General features: G+C 55.8%; 2 protein-coding genes across 4 annotated transcripts in view; one reads left to right on the top strand and one right to left on the bottom strand.

Moving 5' to 3' along the window:
* The first annotated feature begins 5,483 nt into the window (after positions 1–5,483).
* FUZ (fuzzy planar cell polarity protein) lies at positions 5,484–10,235 on the top strand. Of its 2 annotated transcripts, XM_059153512.1 has the most exons (11): positions 5,487–5,782; positions 6,044–6,165; positions 6,452–6,536; positions 6,656–6,724; positions 6,922–7,026; positions 7,795–7,992; positions 8,129–8,224; positions 8,526–8,632; positions 8,707–8,771; positions 8,850–8,924; positions 9,729–10,235. In XM_059153512.1, exons 1-11 carry the CDS (start codon positions 5,672–5,674, stop codon positions 9,953–9,955), a joined length of 1,260 nt encoding a protein of 419 aa, XP_059009495.1. In that variant the 5' UTR covers positions 5,487–5,671; the 3' UTR covers positions 9,956–10,235. The 2 variants fall into 2 exon arrangements, with proteins under 2 accessions (XP_059009496.1, XP_059009495.1); XM_059153513.1 differs by lacking the exons at positions 8,526–8,632; positions 8,707–8,771 and having other exon boundaries at positions 5,484–5,782.
* The window catches only part of AP2A1 (adaptor related protein complex 2 subunit alpha 1), a 30,015-nt gene continuing 22,307 nt past the window's right edge, over positions 9,991–17,698 (bottom strand). The window contains exons 8-24 of one of the 2 annotated variants that reach the window (XM_059153504.1): positions 16,544–16,694; positions 16,047–16,215; positions 15,784–15,921; positions 15,435–15,617; positions 14,873–14,970; positions 14,408–14,639; positions 14,151–14,318; positions 13,907–14,070; positions 13,548–13,613; positions 13,180–13,236; positions 12,990–13,072; positions 12,781–12,871; positions 11,501–11,623; positions 11,277–11,393; positions 11,114–11,183; positions 10,754–10,888; positions 9,991–10,430 (exon numbers count right to left, since the gene is read on the bottom strand). In XM_059153504.1, the coding sequence (XP_059009487.1) occupies positions 10,353–10,430; positions 10,754–10,888; positions 11,114–11,183; positions 11,277–11,393; positions 11,501–11,623; positions 12,781–12,871; positions 12,990–13,072; positions 13,180–13,236; positions 13,548–13,613; positions 13,907–14,070; positions 14,151–14,318; positions 14,408–14,639; positions 14,873–14,970; positions 15,435–15,617; positions 15,784–15,921; positions 16,047–16,215; positions 16,544–16,694 (2,123 nt within the window). In that variant the 3' untranslated portion in view covers positions 9,991–10,352. The remainder of the gene's footprint in view (positions 10,431–10,753; positions 10,889–11,113; positions 11,184–11,276; positions 11,394–11,500; positions 11,624–12,780; positions 12,872–12,989; positions 13,073–13,179; positions 13,237–13,547; positions 13,614–13,906; positions 14,071–14,150; positions 14,319–14,407; positions 14,640–14,872; positions 14,971–15,434; positions 15,618–15,783; positions 15,922–16,046; positions 16,216–16,543; positions 16,695–17,698) is intronic. The other variant, XM_059153505.1, reaches the window with a different exon arrangement.

Below are 17,698 nucleotides of genomic sequence, written 5' to 3' on the forward strand. Positions count from 1 at the left end.
AATCTTCACACACAAAAGAAAGTTACAGGCATTTTCGCATACAACCACCATACACCCCCAATAAAATTATTTCTTAGTGTCATCTAACACTAAATCCACAATCAGATTTCCCCAGTTCTTTCAAAATGGCTTTTTTCCATTGTTTATCTGCATCAGAATCCAAAGACCAAACACGTATTTAGACATTATATCTCTTAAATTTCTTTTCTTTTTTTTAAGATTTTATTTCTGGGACGCCTGGGTGGCTCAGTGGGTTAAAGCCTCTGCCTTTGGCTCAGATCATGATCCCGGGGTCCTGGGATCGAGCCCCCCATTGGGCTCTCTGATCAGCAGGGAGCCTGCTTCCCTCTCATTCTCTGCCTGCCTCTCTGCCTGTTTGTGATCTCTGTCTGTCAAATAAATAAATAAACTAAAAAAAAAAAAAGATTTTATTTATTTATTTGAGAGAAAGAGAGAGAGCATGAGAGGGGAGGGGTCAGAGGGGGAAGCAGACTTCCCGCCAAGCAGGGAGCCAGATGTGGAACTCCATTTGGAGACGATTCCAGGATTATGACCTGAGCCAAAGGCAGTCGCTCAACCAACTGAGCCACCCAGGTGCCCCTCTTAAATTTCTTTTAATCTAAAGCAGCTCCCATATTTTTTATGCCAGTGTAATTCAATTTTAATAAAATTATAAGGAAGGGGCTCTTGGATGGCTCAGTTGGTTAGGTGTCTGTCTTCATCTCAAATCATGACCCGGGAGTCCTGGGATCCATGCAGCATGGCCTGCCTGCTCATCTGGGAGGCTGCTTCTCCCTCTGCTGCTCCTCCTGCTTGTGCTCTCTGGCTCTCTCTGTCAAATAAATAAATAAAGTCTTTTTAAAATAATAAAATTATAGGATGCCTGGGTGGCTCAGTGGGTTAAGCCTCTGCCTTTGGCTCAGTCCCCCTGATGATCCCGGGGTCCTGGGATCCAGCCCCTCGTCGGGCTCTCTGCTCAGCAGGGAACCTGCTTCCTCCTCTCTCTCTGCCTGCCTCTCTGCCTACTTGTGATCTCTCTCTGTCAAATAAATAAATAAAAATCTAAAATAATAATAATAATAAAAAAATTATAAGGAAGATTAAATCGGAGAAAGAAAAAATGATCAACAGGTAAGAAGATTAAAATGCCTCCTAGGGGCGCCTGGATGGCTCAGTGGGTTAGGCTTCTGCCTTTGGTTCAGGTCATGATCCCAAGGTCCTGGGACTGAGCCCTGCATCGGGCTCTCTACTCAGCAAGGAGCCTGCTTCCTCCTTTCTCTCTGCCTGCCTCTCTGCCTACTTATGATCTCTGTCTGTCAAATAAATAAACAAAAATCTTAAAAAAAAAAATGCCTCCTAAAATTGGGTGCCTGGGTGGCTCAGTGGGTTAAAGCCTCTGCCTTCAGCTCGGGTCATGATCCCAGGGTCCTGGGGTCAAGCCCCAAATCGGCTCTCTGCTTGTCAAGGAGCCTGCTTCCCCCCACCCCCCACCTGCCTCTCTGTCTGCTTGTGATCTCTGTCAGTCAAATAAATAAATAAAATCTTTTAAAAATAATAATAAAGGGGCGCCTGGGTGGCTCAGTGGGTTAAACCTCTGCCTTCGGCTCAGGTCATGATCCTAGGGTCCTGGGATCGAGCCCCACATAGGTCTCTCTGCTCGGCAGGGAGCCTGCTTCCTCCTCTCTCTCTGCCTGCCTCTCTGTCTACTTGTGATCTCTCTCCGTCAAATAAATAAATAAAATCTTTAAAAAAACTTTAAAAAAAATAATAAAATGCTTCCTAAAATTAAAATCTGCCCTCTTAACTAAAAGGAAACCTTTCTTTAGATAAGCTGAGTGTATGATTGGTTGTATTAACTGATTTTTTTTAAAGATTTTATTTGTTTATTTGAGGGGGACACAGCTCAGGGGAGAGGGGCAAAAGCAGAGGAGGAAGCAGACTCCCTACTGAGCAGGGAGCCCTACTAGGGCTGGATCCCAGGTCTCTAAGATCATGACCTGAGCCAAAGACAGACACTTTAATTGACTCAGCCACCCAGACACCCCTAACTGATTTTTAATACATTTCTTTTAATGTATTTTTTTTTAAAGATTTTATTTATTTGTTAGAGAGAGAGCGCAAGCACAGGCAGACAGAGTGGCAGGCTAGAGGCAGAGGGAGAAGCAGGCTCCCTGCCGAGCAAGGAGCCCGATGTGGGACTCGATCCCAGGACGCTGGGATCATGACCTGAGTCAAAGGCAGCCGCTTAACCAACTGAGCCACCCAGGCATCCCTCTTTTAATGTATTTAATGTACATTTCTTTTAATACATTTACTTTAACGTATTACAAATGATAAAAATGAACAAGTGGATATTTTAGCCTGGACTTCGGCTTCTGGCATTATGATGGATTAGATGTAATAATACTGTTTTGCCAACACTGGTGGTTTCTTAAAAGATAGACTTCATGGGGCACCTGGGTGGCTTAGTTGGTTGAGCATCTGCCTTCGGCTCAGGTCATGATCCCAGGGTCCTGGGATTGAGCCCCGAATTAGGCTCCTTGCTCAGCGGGGAGCCTGCTTCTCCCTCTCTTGACCTCTCCACCTGCTTGTGCTCTCTCATATATATACATGTATTTTATATATATGTTTATTTTAAAAAGGTAGACCCCATGAAAGGTCTTCAAGAATCCCTCCCCTATTCCCCCCCCCCAAACAGAGAGCCAATAATTAACCAAAAAAAGGGGCATTGGAATAGAACCACCTGCCCAGGGACTGCATTGGCATCACCTAGAGCCCGAACGTAGCTGCGAACTGGAAAATGGTACTCTTTTTCTCCAGGTAAACCAAGGTCTCCCAGGACAGCTGAAGTGGTTCCAGGTTGCTAACACTCCTGAAAATCTGTGGAACTAGAAGTACATACTCCTGACAGGACTCAAGTCAACATCAAGTAATGAGTTCAGAGTCAAAGACCACCAGCACAGAGGCAAGGGCTGTAAGTTAGAATCCCAAGCAGACTCAACACTGAAACCACTGAAACTGAGCTCCACACCGAAACCACTGAAACTGAGCCCACCACAGGACTCCATCCCACAACCCGGAGATCATGACCCAAGCTGAAATCAAGAGTTGGATACCTAGCTGCCTGAGCCACCCAGGCGCTCCTAACTCATTTTTTTTTTTTAAGATTTTATTTACTTTTTTGACAGAGAGAGAGAAAGACCACAAGCAGGCAGAGAGGCAGGCAGAGAGAGGGGAGGAAGCAGGCTCCCTGCTGAGCAGAGAGCCTGATGCTGGGATCCCAGGACCCTGAGATCCTGACCTGAGCCGAAAGCAGACGCTTAACCCACTGAGCCACCCAGGCCCCCCAATGTAACGCATTTTTTTAAACATTTTATTTATTTATTTGACAGACAGAGATCACAAGTAGGCAGAGAGGCAGGCAGAGAGAGAGGAGAAAGCAGGCTCTCCACGGAGCAGAGAGCCCGTTGCGGGGCTCGATCCCAGGACCCTGGGATCATGACCTGAGCGGAAGGCAGAGGCTTTAAACCACTGAGCCACCCAGGCGCCCCTGTAACTCATTTTTTAAAAAGTCATCTCTAGGGGCAGGACCCTGGTCCTGGGATCGAGCCCCATATCAGGCTCTCTGCTCTGCAGGGAGCCTGCTTCCCCTCCTCTCTCTCTGTCTGCCTACTTGTGATCTCTATCTGTCAAATAAATAAATAAAATCTTGAAAAAAAAAAAAAAAGTCATCTCTACACCAAGCATGGGGCTCAAACTCATGACTCCAAAATCAAGGGTTGCATGCTCCTTGGACTGAGATAGCCAGGTGCCTCTGGACTCATATACTATAGTATTCACATTTTTTCCTCTAAAAGTTTGATGCAATTTAGTGTGTGACAAACATCCTAATATTATCAGCTACTAGAAATCAAATCTAGGGACGCCTGGGTGGCTCAGTGGGTTAAAGCCTCTGCCTTTGGCTCAGGTCATGATCCCAGGGTCCTGGGATAGAGTCCTACAGCAGGCTCTCTGCTTAGCCGGGAGACTGCTTCCTCCTCTCTCTCTCTGCCTGCCTCTCTGCCTACTTGTGATATCTGTCTGTCAAATAAATAAAATCTTAAAAAAAAAAAAAAAGATAGAAATTAAATCGAGGGGCGCCTGGGTGGCTCAGTTGGTTAAGTGAATGCCGTCAGCTCAGATCATGATCCTGGAGTCCCACACTGGGCTCCCTGCTTCTCCCTTTGTCCCTCCCCACCTCAAGCTCTCTCTCTAATTCTCTGTTTCTCAACTAAATAACAAAAATTAAAATAAATTTAAAAAAGAAATCAAATCTAGAGAGGCACCTGGATTGCTCAGTAGGTTAAGCCTTGTCTGACTCTGGATTTTGGCTCAAGTCCTGTTCTCAGGGATGAGAGACTGAGCCCCTTGTTGGGCTCTGGGCTCAGCTGGGAGTGTGCAGGACATTCTTTCCCTCTGCCCCTCCTGTTCATGTCTCTCTGTAAAATAAATAAGTGAATCTTAAGAAAGAAAGAAACCAAATCTAGAATGCAGGCAAAACATGTATGAAAGGAAGCAATTTTTTTAAAACATTACTATATATTTCGTAAATACATTTGGTTGAATGAAGGCCCCTGTTCTCACAAAAGAGAAAAATTCTAGCTCATTATATTCAGAACTAAATGAAATTTTACTTTATCAGTTTAAACACAGAGAAGAAGGAAACTAATGCATGTCAATCTGGAATTGGCTAAATTGATTTTGTTAGATCCATAATGTTGATTATAAAAAGACATTAAAAAAAAACGACATATATTTATTTGGTCTAATGAGGAAAAGTTTGAAGGCAACATTAACATAGTGATCATATTTGTCAAAATGTGTTAATATTCTGGGTTAAACTGTCAAATTTTTATTTCGGGAAAGGGCTTGGGAAAGAGTATTTTCACGTTCGGCATGCTGCACTAAAGTGCATAAATTTATTACAGAAAGAATCTTATTTTTATGATTCTGGAAAATAAAGGATTTCATCCTTCTTTTTCTAATAACAAAAACAACCATCTCATTTGGTGGTTACTAGGCAACGTTGGCCGGACCAAACCATCCCGCAAGGGTGAAAGGGGAGATGGTATTTCTCTCGGTTTTGTTTGAGATTCGTCTTGCGGCCATCTTTGAGTGGGGCACAGCTCTCTGTACCTTGGACTGGAAAGTGGACGGAATGCGGTTGCCAGGCAACGCCTCGGTGGCAGCCGCCATCTTTGAGTGGGGCTCAGCTCTTTATCAATTTAAAATGTAAAAACATCTTAGTTTACCTGACGCTCGCCAGACAACGCCTTGGCGCCGTCCTTACCTTCAATCCGGGCTCTTCATTCTCTTCTTTAAATAAATGAACAATTAGGGAGAAACTACGAAGCTTTACAAGTACGATGGTTGCCATCTTTCTTAGGGGCATATGACTTCCGGTCGAGGCGGAAGAGCACCTAAACGGCTCGGGGGAGGTACTGAAATAGAGATTGAGGATGGGTTTGAGTTGGGTGAAGAAGGCGGGAAATCTACTTCTCTTCCAATCAGCTCGCCATCTCGCCCTCCGGCGGCTTCGGACCGCCTGCTGGCACCCCGACTTAGTGTGACCACGGGCATGCTCCAAGGTGGTCGCTGACTTCCCCCACGAGGGGACTGGAGAGGGTTCCAGATGGGCGAGGAGGGGACCGAAGGCACCGTACATCTGCTTTGCCTTGCGGCCTCCAGCGGAGTCCCCCTGTTCTGCAGAAGCTGCCGCGGCGGTGCCCCCGCCCGCCAGCAGGTGGGGCTCTGGACCCCTGGATCTTCAAAATAGAAGGGGGCTAGGCACTTGGACTCTGGGTCGTCAGGGGAGTAGGATCTGGAGAAGTTTCAGAGTCGAGTTTAGAGGGCCAAGGGTGCAATGACTGGTCTTATAATCTTGATTTCCAGAAGAGGAGGGCCAGGGGATGTAGAAAGAGGAGGGGGCTGGGACCCTGGACACTTGGGTCCCAAGGTGGAGGAGATTGGGGGTTCCTGTCTAATGTCCCCAACTTTCCCCCAGCTTCCGTTCTCTGTCATCGGTTCCCTCAATGGAGTACACATGTTTGGGCAGAATCTCGAGGTGCAGCTGAGCTCTGCAAGGACGGAGGACACGACCGTGGTGTGGAAAAGCTTCCATGACAGGTCTCCAAGCTGTAGCTTTTGGGGCAGGGCCAGGGGCTGGGTGATGGCCCCCGTTGAAGATGACCCTGAGGCCTACCAGGTCTCCAAGGCCAGCTGTTTACTTGGCTGTGGAATCTTCGACAAGCCAGTTACCCTGTCTGATCCCTGAGTTTCTCAGTATGAGAAGCAGGTTGTGCCAGCTGGCGAAAGATGTAGCTTGCATCCAGGGTCAAGGGCAGACTCTCTCCTTATGGTCCTGCTTCCCTGGCCTGGAATCATTCTTTCTTCTCACCTTCCTTTCTCACAGCATCACCCTCATTGTGCTGTCATCTGAGGAGGGGGCCTCGGAGCTGAGGCTGGAGAGGCTACTCCAGATGGTGTTTGGGGCCATGGTGAGACTCCCCAGCCCTCTTCCCCAAACCTGGAAATCTGAGCTCTTAACATCCTCCTCCCTCACACCAGGAGAGGAGTCCAGATCCCCAGCTCCTGCTCTTTTATTTGGTTCTTCTAGGTTCTTCTTGTGGGACTCGAAGAACTGACCAATATTCGCAACGTGGAGAGACTAAAGAAGGAGTTAAGGGTGAGGCTGCAGTACGCAAGCACGGAAGTTAGGATCCCAGGTCACGGATATTCAGAAACTAACACTTCCCAGCTGCCCCTGGGGCAGCCTGGTCAACTGACCCTAGAGCCATGCCCAGCAGGGCTAGTTTTCTGAAGGGGAGGCAGCAGATCTGGAGCCCACCTGTGTCCTAAACTCATCCTTCCTCCCATTCCTAGGCCAGTTACTGCCTCATTGACAGTTTCCTGGGGGACTCTGAACTCATCGGGGACCTGACTCAGTGTGTGGACTGTGTAGTTCCTCCAGAGGGGTCTGTCTTGCAGGTACTGAGAATGCATTGGGGAACCCTTCAGCTTGTCACTGGCCCTGGCTCAGTCCTCATCCTCTTACCCCTGGATCGTTGCCTCAATCTTTTCTCATCCTTTGGGTTCCATCCCAACCCCCACTTGGCCCCATAAGGGTCTTTCTTCACGGAGAACTACCCCACTCCTACCCAGCTCACAGCCCTTCCATGGCTTCCATCGCCCCCAGAACAAGCTCCCGTCCCCCCAGCCTGGTGTTTGAGGACCTGTGGAATCTGAAATCCTCCAACGTGCTCACTCTGACCTCTGCTAACTCCACAATCCACCTTCACCCAACTGCCTTGGGGGTTCCTCGGACCCCAACAACTTCCCAACTTCTTTGCCTGGCACATGCTGTTCCTTTCGCTGGTGAATTTCCATCTATCCTTCCTTAAATACTGCTCTTGTCGATTCCCCTGGCATGGGCGCCCCTCCTGTGACATGACTAGGGGCAGGTGACATGACCTCTCCCAGCAGGAGTAGGTGGTTGATTGCGCCCACCTGGCTCATGCTGTTGGGATTATTAACTTCAGTAACACGTGTCAGTCTAGGGAGCAGCCACAATAGCTGTTTAAATTACAGTGTGACTTGGGGATGGTACTTGATTGTGAAGGTGAAGGAACCCAGGCCCAGGGAGAGTGAGGCACGTGAGCATGCCAGCAGGCTGACTTTGAATTGTCTGCCTGTCTCTTCCCACTCCTGGCCCACCTGGGAAGTCACTGCCACCCCTGTTCATGTCTCCTGACCCAGGAAGCCCTCTCTGGGTTCGCTGAAGCGGCGGGGACGGCCTTTGGCAGCCTGGTCGTGTCGGGCCGGGTGGTGGCAGCAACAGAGAGCTGGTGGCGGCTGGGGACGCCGGAGGCCGTCCTGCTCCCCTGGCTGGTGGGGTCCTTGCCGCCTCAGGCCGCTCGCGACTACCCGGTGTACTTGCCGCACGGGAGTCCCACGGTGAGCTGGGGGAGTCGGGGCGCGGGGGACAGGGGGCCGCGAAGGGACCAATAGGCCAGAGGCCGGAACGTGAGGAGGCGGGGCTTCGGCGGGAAGGGGCGGAGCTCCGGCCAGCCCCTGCTGCGCCCTGCTTCAGGTCCCCCATCGGCTTCTGACCCTGACGCTACTGCCGGGCTTGGAGCTGTGTCTGCTCTGCGGGCCGCGCCCTCCCCTCAGCCAGCTGGATCCACAGGTGAATCCGGGCCGTGTCCCCGCTTTTCCCCCTGTAACACCCTCTGCCCGCCCGCCCAGTCCCTGGCTAACCACCTCTCCCGGCCAGCGTTCTCTACTCCGCACTCGGCCCTCGTCGGCCCCGCCCCCCGTGGACTACACTTTCCCACCAGCCCGGTCCCTTTATCGCTCCCATCCCCTCCTTGCAGGCTTTACCCTTTCCCTGGTCCCCTGGGTCCCCCGGCCCTTGTGGGCCCCGCCTCTCCACCCTGGCCACGCCCCCCGGTATCGGCCCCTGACCTCACCCACGGGCCTCGCCTCAGATTTTGGACCGCTGGTGGCAGCCAGTGCTGGACCCGCTGCGGGCCTGCGTGCCGCTGGGATCCCGAGCGCTGCCGGCTGGCTTCCCCCTGCACACGGACATCCTCGGGTAGGGCTTGGACGGGGGTGTGGGCTGGGGGTCCTCACCCCCTCTGCCCCGGCCACAACACCCCTTTCTCACAGGCTACTGCTGCTCCACCTGGAATTGAAACGTTGCCTTTTCACGGTGGAGCCCTCTGGGGTTCAAGGTGACTGACAGGAGGGCCAGGCCGGGAGGGGCTTGAGCCCAGGGGTGGCTCTCTCTCATCCTCTCTTCCCTCCTCCAGAGCCTTCTCCTGAGCATCGTCGTCGCCTCCTGCGTTCCTTCTACACCTTGGTCACTGCCACACACTTCCCACCAGGTGTGCCCCCTTTGCACACTCGAGGACACTGAATCTCTGATCACATAAGGGAGGATGGGGCATCCACACCCGCGGGGAGGTTCAGGGGGGTCACAGCCTGGAGACGGCAGAATCCACTGGGCAGCCCTAACAGGTAACGCTGAGACTTCCTCTCTGGCCCAGTGGATGCCATGACTGACTTCACCCTCACAGGTGAGGGGGAGCTCCTGTCACACCACTCTGCTGCTGCAGAGGAAGAAACTGAGGCTCGGTTATTAAGTAGTGGAGAGCCATGAGTCACACATGGGTTCCCAGAGCCACACTCCACTGTACTGCTGCAAGCACACACTTTGCCACCATCTTTGCCCCTTGGGGTGCAGGGTGTCACAGAGACTAGGTTAGGAGGGAAAAGTTGTCTTAGAACCCACGAGGCCCTCGGGAGACAAAGGAAGGGACGGAGGACTGGCCCCTCCTAGCTGCGTGACTCCACCTCCCCTACCTGCTTCCCTGCCTAATGTTCGGGAGGGGTGGGGAGGGTTCCAAGGGCTGGGCCTGTATCTGCTCAGCATACCCGAGTGTTCATGATCTGTACTGCTAGGCAGACTGCACCCCTGGTGGGCTGCACACGGCATCCCCAGTAGAGAGGGGGATGGAGGCTGACTGGGAAGAAGGGAGAGAAGGCCCATGTCCTTCAGGCGACTGACAGCCAGCTGAGCTGCGAGGCCCTCACCTGTCAGGCCTGGGATGTGTGTTGCTCCTGCAGGTTCGCCTACTAGTTGTCTAGGGCCCCCCTGGTCACCTCGGCCCTTCCTGTCGTTCCTCCAGAGCCGGGGTCAGCAGAGGACAAGGTGGAGGAAGCAGCCCAGAGGACCCAGGTGCCAAGAGCCTGCTACCTGGTGTCTGGGCCAGAGGAGCCGGGCACAGGCTGGCGGCTGGTGGCTGTGCAGGTGGGCCCGCGGCGGCTGCTGCTGCTGCTGTCTGCCCAGTGTCCCACCCACGCGCTTCGGGGCTTGGCCACCCACACTCTGCAGGCCCTCAGCCCGCTCCTCTGACCCCTGTGCCTCAGCCACTCACGCAGACACGGCTGTTAGCGTCTCTCTGTTTATTCGCTCACAATAATACACAGCCCCTGGACGGGGAGGGGGCAGGAGGGGCTACAATGGGGTGGGGTGGGAGGGGAGGAGGCGCCCACTTCCCTGGCCCCTCTCCCCTCTGTGCTTAAGGGGGAAAGGGAGGGAGGGGGCTCCCCCTTACCCCCCAGAATGTAAACAGCAGCAGATGAACAAAAATAAAAATACAAAAGGCCGGAGGAAGGTTCCAGGCATCCCCCCACCCCTGGGGTCTTCCCTGTCTCCAGTGGAGGTCCCCTCGCTGCCCCATCCACCACAGCTGCCTCAGTCCTAGGGGCTGCCCGGCGCCGGCCACATCCCCGGGGGCAGAGTCCAGGGCTCAGAACTGCTGGGCCAGCAGCTCACACAGGTGACGGGAGACGGGTTCCTTGCTGGTGCGCAGGGTCAGCCGGTACATCTGGGTGGGGGACATGGCAGCACAGACTCAGGGAGGAGGAAGAGGAGACAGAGAGCCCGGGGGGGAGGGGGTGGTGGTGGTGGTGGTGGAGGATACAGGGAGATAAGAGACAAAAAGGACAAAGGGATTAGAAAGATGACAGAAGGGGCAGGAGGCAGAAATAAAAACAACAAGGAGGGAAAGGGTGAAGGGTGAAAGTGAGACCCAGAAGCGGAGAAAGGATGTGGCCAGGAAGACAACAGAGGACTCAGGGACATAGCTCACAGCGAACACAGTGAGGCAGGGGGGTCAGTCTCAGGGGCGCCTCCCAGACCACTGCTCACCTGAGCCTGGGCGTTGGGCTCCAGCCGGAGCAGACAGCCCACCTGCAGGGCTTTAGTCTGGATGATTCCAGCCCCCACGAAGTTCTCAGGGTTGGGGTCCACATTGTCCAGGAGAGCAGAGCCAAACCCCAGGAGCTGAGGAAGAAGGGTAGCTGTTGGAGGGGGCCAGATCTGGGAGCCACTAGGCAGTAGCAAACCAGTTTCCCCGAAATCCTTGTGAGTGGGACCTGGCCCCATTTTACAGATGGGAAAATAGAGGCATGGAAAAATGGGAACTGCTACCCAAACCCCAGTTAGGGAGAGGCAGGTCTGGGCTGTGGGTCCAGGGCCCCCACTCCTGTTTGTGCAGTGGTTACTCACTTTTGCCTTAGTGACTTCCGCATCCATAGGGTGGTTGGCTTTGAAGATTTTCTGTGCCTCCTGTTGGGGGCTGGGGGCAGGGGAAAAGGTTCAGGTCAGGTGCTTGGAAGGCCCTACCCTGCACTCCCCCAGCAGCTGCAGCTCACACCCCCTTGCTGCTCACAGGCTCAGCTGCTTCCAACGCTGGAAGAAGTCCTGGGCCGCCATCTCCGTGGGCTGGAAGAACTTGTTGATGGTCACTGGGAGCTTCAGGGTGAGGGACTGGGGGGCGCCCCCGTACCTGGTGGCAAGGGGAGGGAGGGGCGGCAAGGAGGCTCCATCAGATCCCAGACCCCGTCTGCCCCCATCAAGACCGCAGCCGCTTGGCAGGGCCCCCACCCCACTCACCGGAAGCGCACGGACAGGAGCGGGGGCGTCAGGAAGTCCCGCAGACATTCGATGTTGAGCACCTGCTGCACCTGTGCCCCACCGTCTACCTGTGCGGCCACGCGCTTGGTCTGCACCGCCAGCTGTGCCCACTGGGGGTCAAGGAAGCCAGAAAGAGGCGGCAACCCCCTCCCCCTGCCTCCTCTCCCCTGTGGTCTTGGCCACGAACTCTGATGGTTCTGAACCCCAGCCTGCAAGCCTCCGAGGGGCTGGGCCTGCCAACCCCGGCACATGGTAGGCAGCCCCAACTCTGAAGCCCTTCCTGTGAGCCCTCTGGCCTCCCACGAGGGGCTCAGGGACCTCCATTATGGCACAAGTCACATGGCACTAAGGCAGAAGCCCTCCTAGGGCTGGGATGGCTGACTCAAGTTTGAATCCTGGGATCGTACCACCTTGGGGACTCTGGGTGAGCTACTTTACCTCTTAGCCTCAGCTACAAAATGGACACGGTGTCCTTAGCATTCAGAGAAATAATCTAGTACGAGTACTTGTCCGTGTGTCTGGCACACGGTCAGGGCACCAAAAGTGGCTGCAGTGTGATCACATCTACCTTTAAGTTGGCAAGGACGGCATCTTGGGCATCTCCCGCCCCTGCCTCCTACCCATGCCTAACACAGAGCTGAGCCCGCCGGGCGCTCTGGAGATGCTGCTGTTGAGGGCTAAACGCAGCAAAGGACTGAAAAGGCCTAACTGCTGTCATTTCATGGGCATGAAAATGACTATCAGAGAAGGAAGGGAGGACTGACACCTTCCTTTATGCCAGCCACCCTTCCAGAGTTTTCCAACCACACTGCCCTTCAGAACAATGCTATGAGAAGGAAGAGGGTCTACACTTCAGACATGGGACAGGAAGACAAAGAGAGACCAAGTGACCGGCTCAGATCACACAGACAGCCCTGCTTGGGCATCCAGACCCGCAGGCCTGGCTCTTGAATGCAGGAGACGCCGGAATCGTGGTGTGCAGCCCATGCAGAACAAGCTCAGGACACGGAAGCAGCCTGACGGGGACAAACGGAGGCACCCCTCTCCCATCACTTCACTCTCCTCAGGCTGTCCTGGGGAGAAGAGGCCCACCCCGTCTCACAGAGGACACTAAGCCTCGAACACGTAACCATACGCTGAGGCTCTGAAGAGAACTGAACATGGTTCTGGACCAGGGTTCATCTGCTTCCCTGCGGCCAGGAAGGCAGACCAGGAGGGTCAGGGCTCAGGGGAGGGGGCTGGGCCAGGCCAGCAGGATATGAGTCTGGAGGTCTCCAGGGTGGACGACAGTGGGCGAGAAGTTCTGGAATTGCACGGATGTCTTGTTGCCATAGAAGAGATACATGCGGCCTGCGGAGGGTGGGGAGGGGCAGGGTTCCATCTGACTTCCTTAACCTCCTCTCCAGATGCCACCCAAACCCAGGTGTCCCCGAAACCCCATCCCCACACTGCCCCTCTCCGGACGCACCCAAGTTCTGCCGGAACTCCGACTTCACTCCAATCTGCAACAGTTGGTTCTCAAACAGGACCCCGTTGTTCTTGCACACGAACCTGGGTGGGGGCAATGGGGAGCTCAGGATGCCAGGGGCGCCTGTCTAGGCCCTGCTCGGTGCTCCCCACCTGTCCCCATTCCCTCCCTGATCCTTTCCGTGACTCACTTATTCAGCAGCTCATCGGCTTCAGGGATAGGGGGTCCGATGTCCTCAGGACCTGGGCTACAGGTGGGGAAAACAGTGAGATGAGAGGAGGTTGGGGGCTAGAGAAGACCCGAGCTAGAGGTGGGAGACTGTTACCCCTCAAAAGACAGAACCCCAGAATCCATATACCCAGATTCCCCCAAAGAACCCCAGAATCAGACTGATGATTGTCTCTAATGGGACTAGGACCCTGGTGTGTGCTGCCACCCCTGCCCCATGTCAGAGGACCCCGACTTTCACTCCCCTCCAAATCCTTGCCTCCGCAGCTCATCAGGAACCCCTTGATAAGAGCTTGAAGTCCCCTAGCCCTCCCTGGGGACACCCCTTACTCAGCAGCTGGAGCTGGGTCAGCCAGCAAAGCCATGGGGCTCTCAGGGGCAGGCGGCTCCAGCTCGCTGGGCCATCCAATCCCAGAGCAGACAAGAGAAGACAGGCGTGGCAGGCAGCCAATCCCAGAGAGGCAGCAGAGGGCCGGGGAGAGAGAGAAAGAGGGAGGAGGGAAAGAGAGAAGGAAGAGCAGGCTGAGACATGGCGATGGGGGAAGGACTACACAGAGTGGCCAGAGGGAGAGAGGAGGCCAGGGGAAGTGGCAGCCACGGCAACAGAGGCACAGGGACAGGGAGGGGGGGGGGACCGTGAGGGGGCAGATGGAAAAGGGGCAGCCTGGGGCCCTGGCAGGCAGCTGTACCTGAGGAAGGCCTCCTCTGGGGTGGGCCCCAAGCTGGGCTGGGCCGCTGGGCCGTCGGAGAAAACGTCCACCAGGAGGTTCCCTGCACCAGAGGTCGCTGGGGCTGCCGCTGGGGGAGGGGCTGCCCGCAGCCCCAGGAGGTCGGCGGAGGGCGAGGGCGTTGACTGCAGGGAGGTGCAGGTGGAGGTGAGCCAGGGTAGCGCCTGGCGGCCCAGGCCCAGACAGCCCAGCCCCTGGGACTCACCACAGTGCTAGGGGTGGGCTCCACACCCCCATTGATGTCATTGCTGCTGGGGTCCCTCCGGCCATCATCCAGGGCGCTGCCGGCCCCAGGGCCCTTCTTGCGTTTCAGCTTGGCCAGGATGGACGACTCTCGCTCCGGAAAGGGTGGCATCTCTTCCAGCACTGTGGCCTGTGGGGCCAGAGGGCGAGAGCGGATAAGGGACAGCTCGGTGGCCGAGGTGCAGGGGTGGAGGGGCACGCGGGGGCCGCGGCGCTGACCAGGACATCCGTGCTGGCCACCGAGCTGAGCGTGAGGTACTCGACAGCACGCTGCTGCAGCTCCACGTCCGCGTTGCGCAGCTGGGAGCCGGCCCGCAGCACGCCCTGGATGGTGGCCTTGGTCTCCGGGAAGAGGTTGATGAACTTGATGTAGGTGGACAGCAGCAGGGCCCGGGTGGCCACGCTGCACAGGTGGAACTTGGAGTGCAGCAGAGAGAACTGCACCGGGGGGCTGGGGAGGGTGGGGGGCATCAGCACGCGGCTGCCCGGCCTCCTCCCAGAGCCGCCCCCCGAGACCACCCCACACGGCAGCCACTACAGCGCTCTGTCCCAGAGGCTCCTGGGAGCTGCGCTGTCTTGCAAGCACCAGATGGTTGTGTGAGGGGCCAAGAGGGTCCCTGGGGGCCCCACCACCATCACCACCAGCCCCAGACCCCTCCAGGATGCAAGTGTTCACCACCTCACCTGGAGCGGGGGTCCCCAGCAATCAGATTCCCAAACTCCCCGAGGATGTAGCCGCCGACCTTCACCATGTTCTCATGGCAGGCGGGGGCCTGGAGTGCCTGGAGGTGGGGACAGGGCAGGTGAGCACAGCAGAGAGCCGTGTGTTCTGAGTCAGGACTGCTCAGGGGTGCCAGGTGCAGGGCTAAGCCCGGGATGCCTGTTAACTCATAGAACTCTCACAAACGCTACGCTGTGGGTGGGACGATAGGTGGGGAAACTGAGGCATAGGCCAGTTATGTGACTGGCTCGCATTCACACAGGTGGTAAAACCAATAGCACCAGGCCCCCCTTTCTGGGGCAGAAGGCTGGGGAAACCAGCAGGATGTGCGGGTCAGTGACTCTGCGCTGGGTGGCCCGCACCCGTGGCCCACAGACCCTCATGCTGGCCTGTGAGTACCTGGCCCCCAGGGAGGCCAAGGCAGTGCTCTGAGGAGGAGGGAGCAAGACGGTGGTCACAGTGGGTGGGCCCCCCAGCCCCAGCTGTCCCTGCTCTGCCTCACCGTCCCGCTGTGCGGGCGCTGACCTCAAAGACGGTCTTGGCAGCGTAGCCCTGGACGTCGTCGCGGTTGGTGACGATCTGCAGCACGCGGTACCACACCTCCTCACTGACGTAGTCGCCCGCAATGCGGATGAGGTTGAGGATGGTGTCCACGTACCAGCTGTAGTCCACTGCATACTTCTCGGCCAGGATGGCCACCTTCAGGACCTGCCAGCCGGGGAAGGCAGGTGTGTGTGTGCACGCAGTCCAAGCGTGGAAGAACCAGATCTGGGCTCACCACTGCCCCCAACCGGAGACCCCGGGGGTCCAGGCCCTCAGCCCCCTTCTCCCTCAGAGCCGGGGGTCCAGGCACCCAGCTCCTTCCGGGACTTACAATCTCCTCGCGGATGGCGTAGTCCGCCGTCTCCAGGTACCGAAGCATTTCTGACACGATCTGCTTGGCGTTGCTCCGGTCGCACATGGCATAGAGGAGGTCTGCCGCCCGCTGTCGCACGCTGACGTCCCGCTCCGTCTGAGGGAAGAGAGCCGGGGCGGAATGTTCTAGGCTCTGCAGTGGCTTCTGAGCCCTGCGCCTCTCCAAGAGAGCAGAGGCCAGTGTACAGGGCCTGGCCTGGGGCAGACTCCGCAGTGGTGTACCTTGAGGGCGTTGATGACAGTGTCGATGTGCGTCTTGACCGCCTCGTGGGAGAACTCAGAGCTGGCCAGCGTGCACATGCTCTCCAGCGCCAGGTAGCGCAGGTTGGTCTCCCGGTGCTGCAGGAACTGGCCCAGCTGGTTACAGGCCCGCACAAGGAGGTTGGGCTCGCTGGCAGCAAGAGGCAGAGACAGGAGGTCATGAGAAGAAGGTGGAGGACTCTGGCCCAGCTGAGCCATCTCATGTTCCCTTCGAGACCTGGGTCTTAACTCCTGCCCTCCGTCCCCGCCATGACTACTCCTGGCGGCTGTCTGGGCCGCTGGACTCAAAGGAAAAGAGTCAGGAATTCTACTTTTCCCAGGAGGGGTCCAGCACCACTCCGGGGAGGTAACAGTTCGCAGCTTTATCATCGTCCTAGCTAGCAGTCCTGATTCCCAGCCCCAACCTCCTAGGACACAAGAGTCCGGGCCCCCGAACCTCCCACCCCGCAGGCAGGCACCTGTCGTAGTGGATGATGAGGCTGATGGTCTCAAAGAGGATGGCGTTCTTGGCGTTGGAGTGCTGGACCTTCTTGGACTTGGGGGGCTCCTGGGCCTTGTTGAGCACAGTCTCCAGACACTCCACCAGCCGCCCCTTCACGGCAGCGTCCTCTGGGGACATGGAGGGCATGTCCCGGGATGAACTCTCTGCCAGCCCCACCCATGTGCAGGGCAGAGCCCCCCCCACCCCCAGGGCTCTCATCTCCACCAGGAAGGGTGGGCCCTGCAGCTGTGGGCTGGGGTCTCTGCTCCTTCTAGCTCATCCTTGGTCTCCAAGTGACCGGAGGAGGTGGAAGAGGGCCAACAGAAGAGACCACTCCAGGCCTTGGCTTTTGTCCTGCTCGGTGCTAACTCCCACCCCTGTGAGCCTCAGTTTCCCCTCCTGCAGCACTGATACCCTTTAGGTTTCTCACAGGAAAAAGAAACCTTCCCAGAGACTCTGTGAAACCAGGGTCGCCCCAAGAAACGGTCTGAACACCCAAGACAGACACATGCCAACCAGGAGCTCCTACCAACACCAATAACTGCCATTCCGTGGGGTGTGAGGTGACATCCTGTGACAGATGTGTGTGTCAAGCCTTCTAGGGGAAAATGTCACACCCAGTTGTATCAGGCGGCTCATGGGGTAGAAGGATGAGCCGCAGGACACAAGGCAACTCTGGGCCAAATCCAGAAGGTGGGACACGCCTGCAATGCCAAACTCCCAGTTTCTTCACAAAACTGGTAGTTTCTTCAAAAACTGGTGGGAGGGCTATTCTAGACTCCCCCCAAAAGGGACAAAGACATAAGGAAATGTAAGTCGCGGCCCTCGGCTGAACTGTATTTTGTTTCAGCCGTACAAATAAGGCTGTGGACAGTGAGGGGGGTGTGAACGGTGCCTGGACAGCGGACGACACCATGACCTTGAAGCTCCTCAGGTGTGACAAGGGCACTGTAGTTTTGCACAGTGTTCCTGGGGCTCACGAAATGTGTGTGGGTGTATTTTGGGTGCGGGGGAAGCATGAGGACGTCTGTGACTTATATCACTTAAGTGAGCAAATGAGTGTGTGTTTGAGACAGCAAGCCAGCCAGGGCGCCAAGAGCAGCGTTCAGGGTCTCTGCCGGGTCTCGGGGCC

This window comes from Mustela lutreola, chromosome 16 (assembly GCF_030435805.1).
Source record: "Mustela lutreola isolate mMusLut2 chromosome 16, mMusLut2.pri, whole genome shotgun sequence".
In the NCBI taxonomy this organism is placed as follows: Eukaryota; Metazoa; Chordata; class Mammalia; order Carnivora; family Mustelidae; genus Mustela; species Mustela lutreola.

Coding starts and splice junctions, on each gene's coding strand:
- FUZ (XM_059153512.1), top strand. CDS start 5,672: ATGGGCGAGGAGGGGACCGAAGGCACCGTACATCTGCTTTGCCTTGCG. Junction 5,783..6,043: donor GTGCCCCCGCCCGCCAGCAG/GTGGGGCTCTGG, acceptor ACTTTCCCCCAG/CTTCCGTTCTCTGTCATCGG. Junction 8,225..8,525: donor TCAGCCAGCTGGATCCACAG/GTGAATCCGGGC, acceptor GCCTCGCCTCAG/ATTTTGGACCGCTGGTGGCA.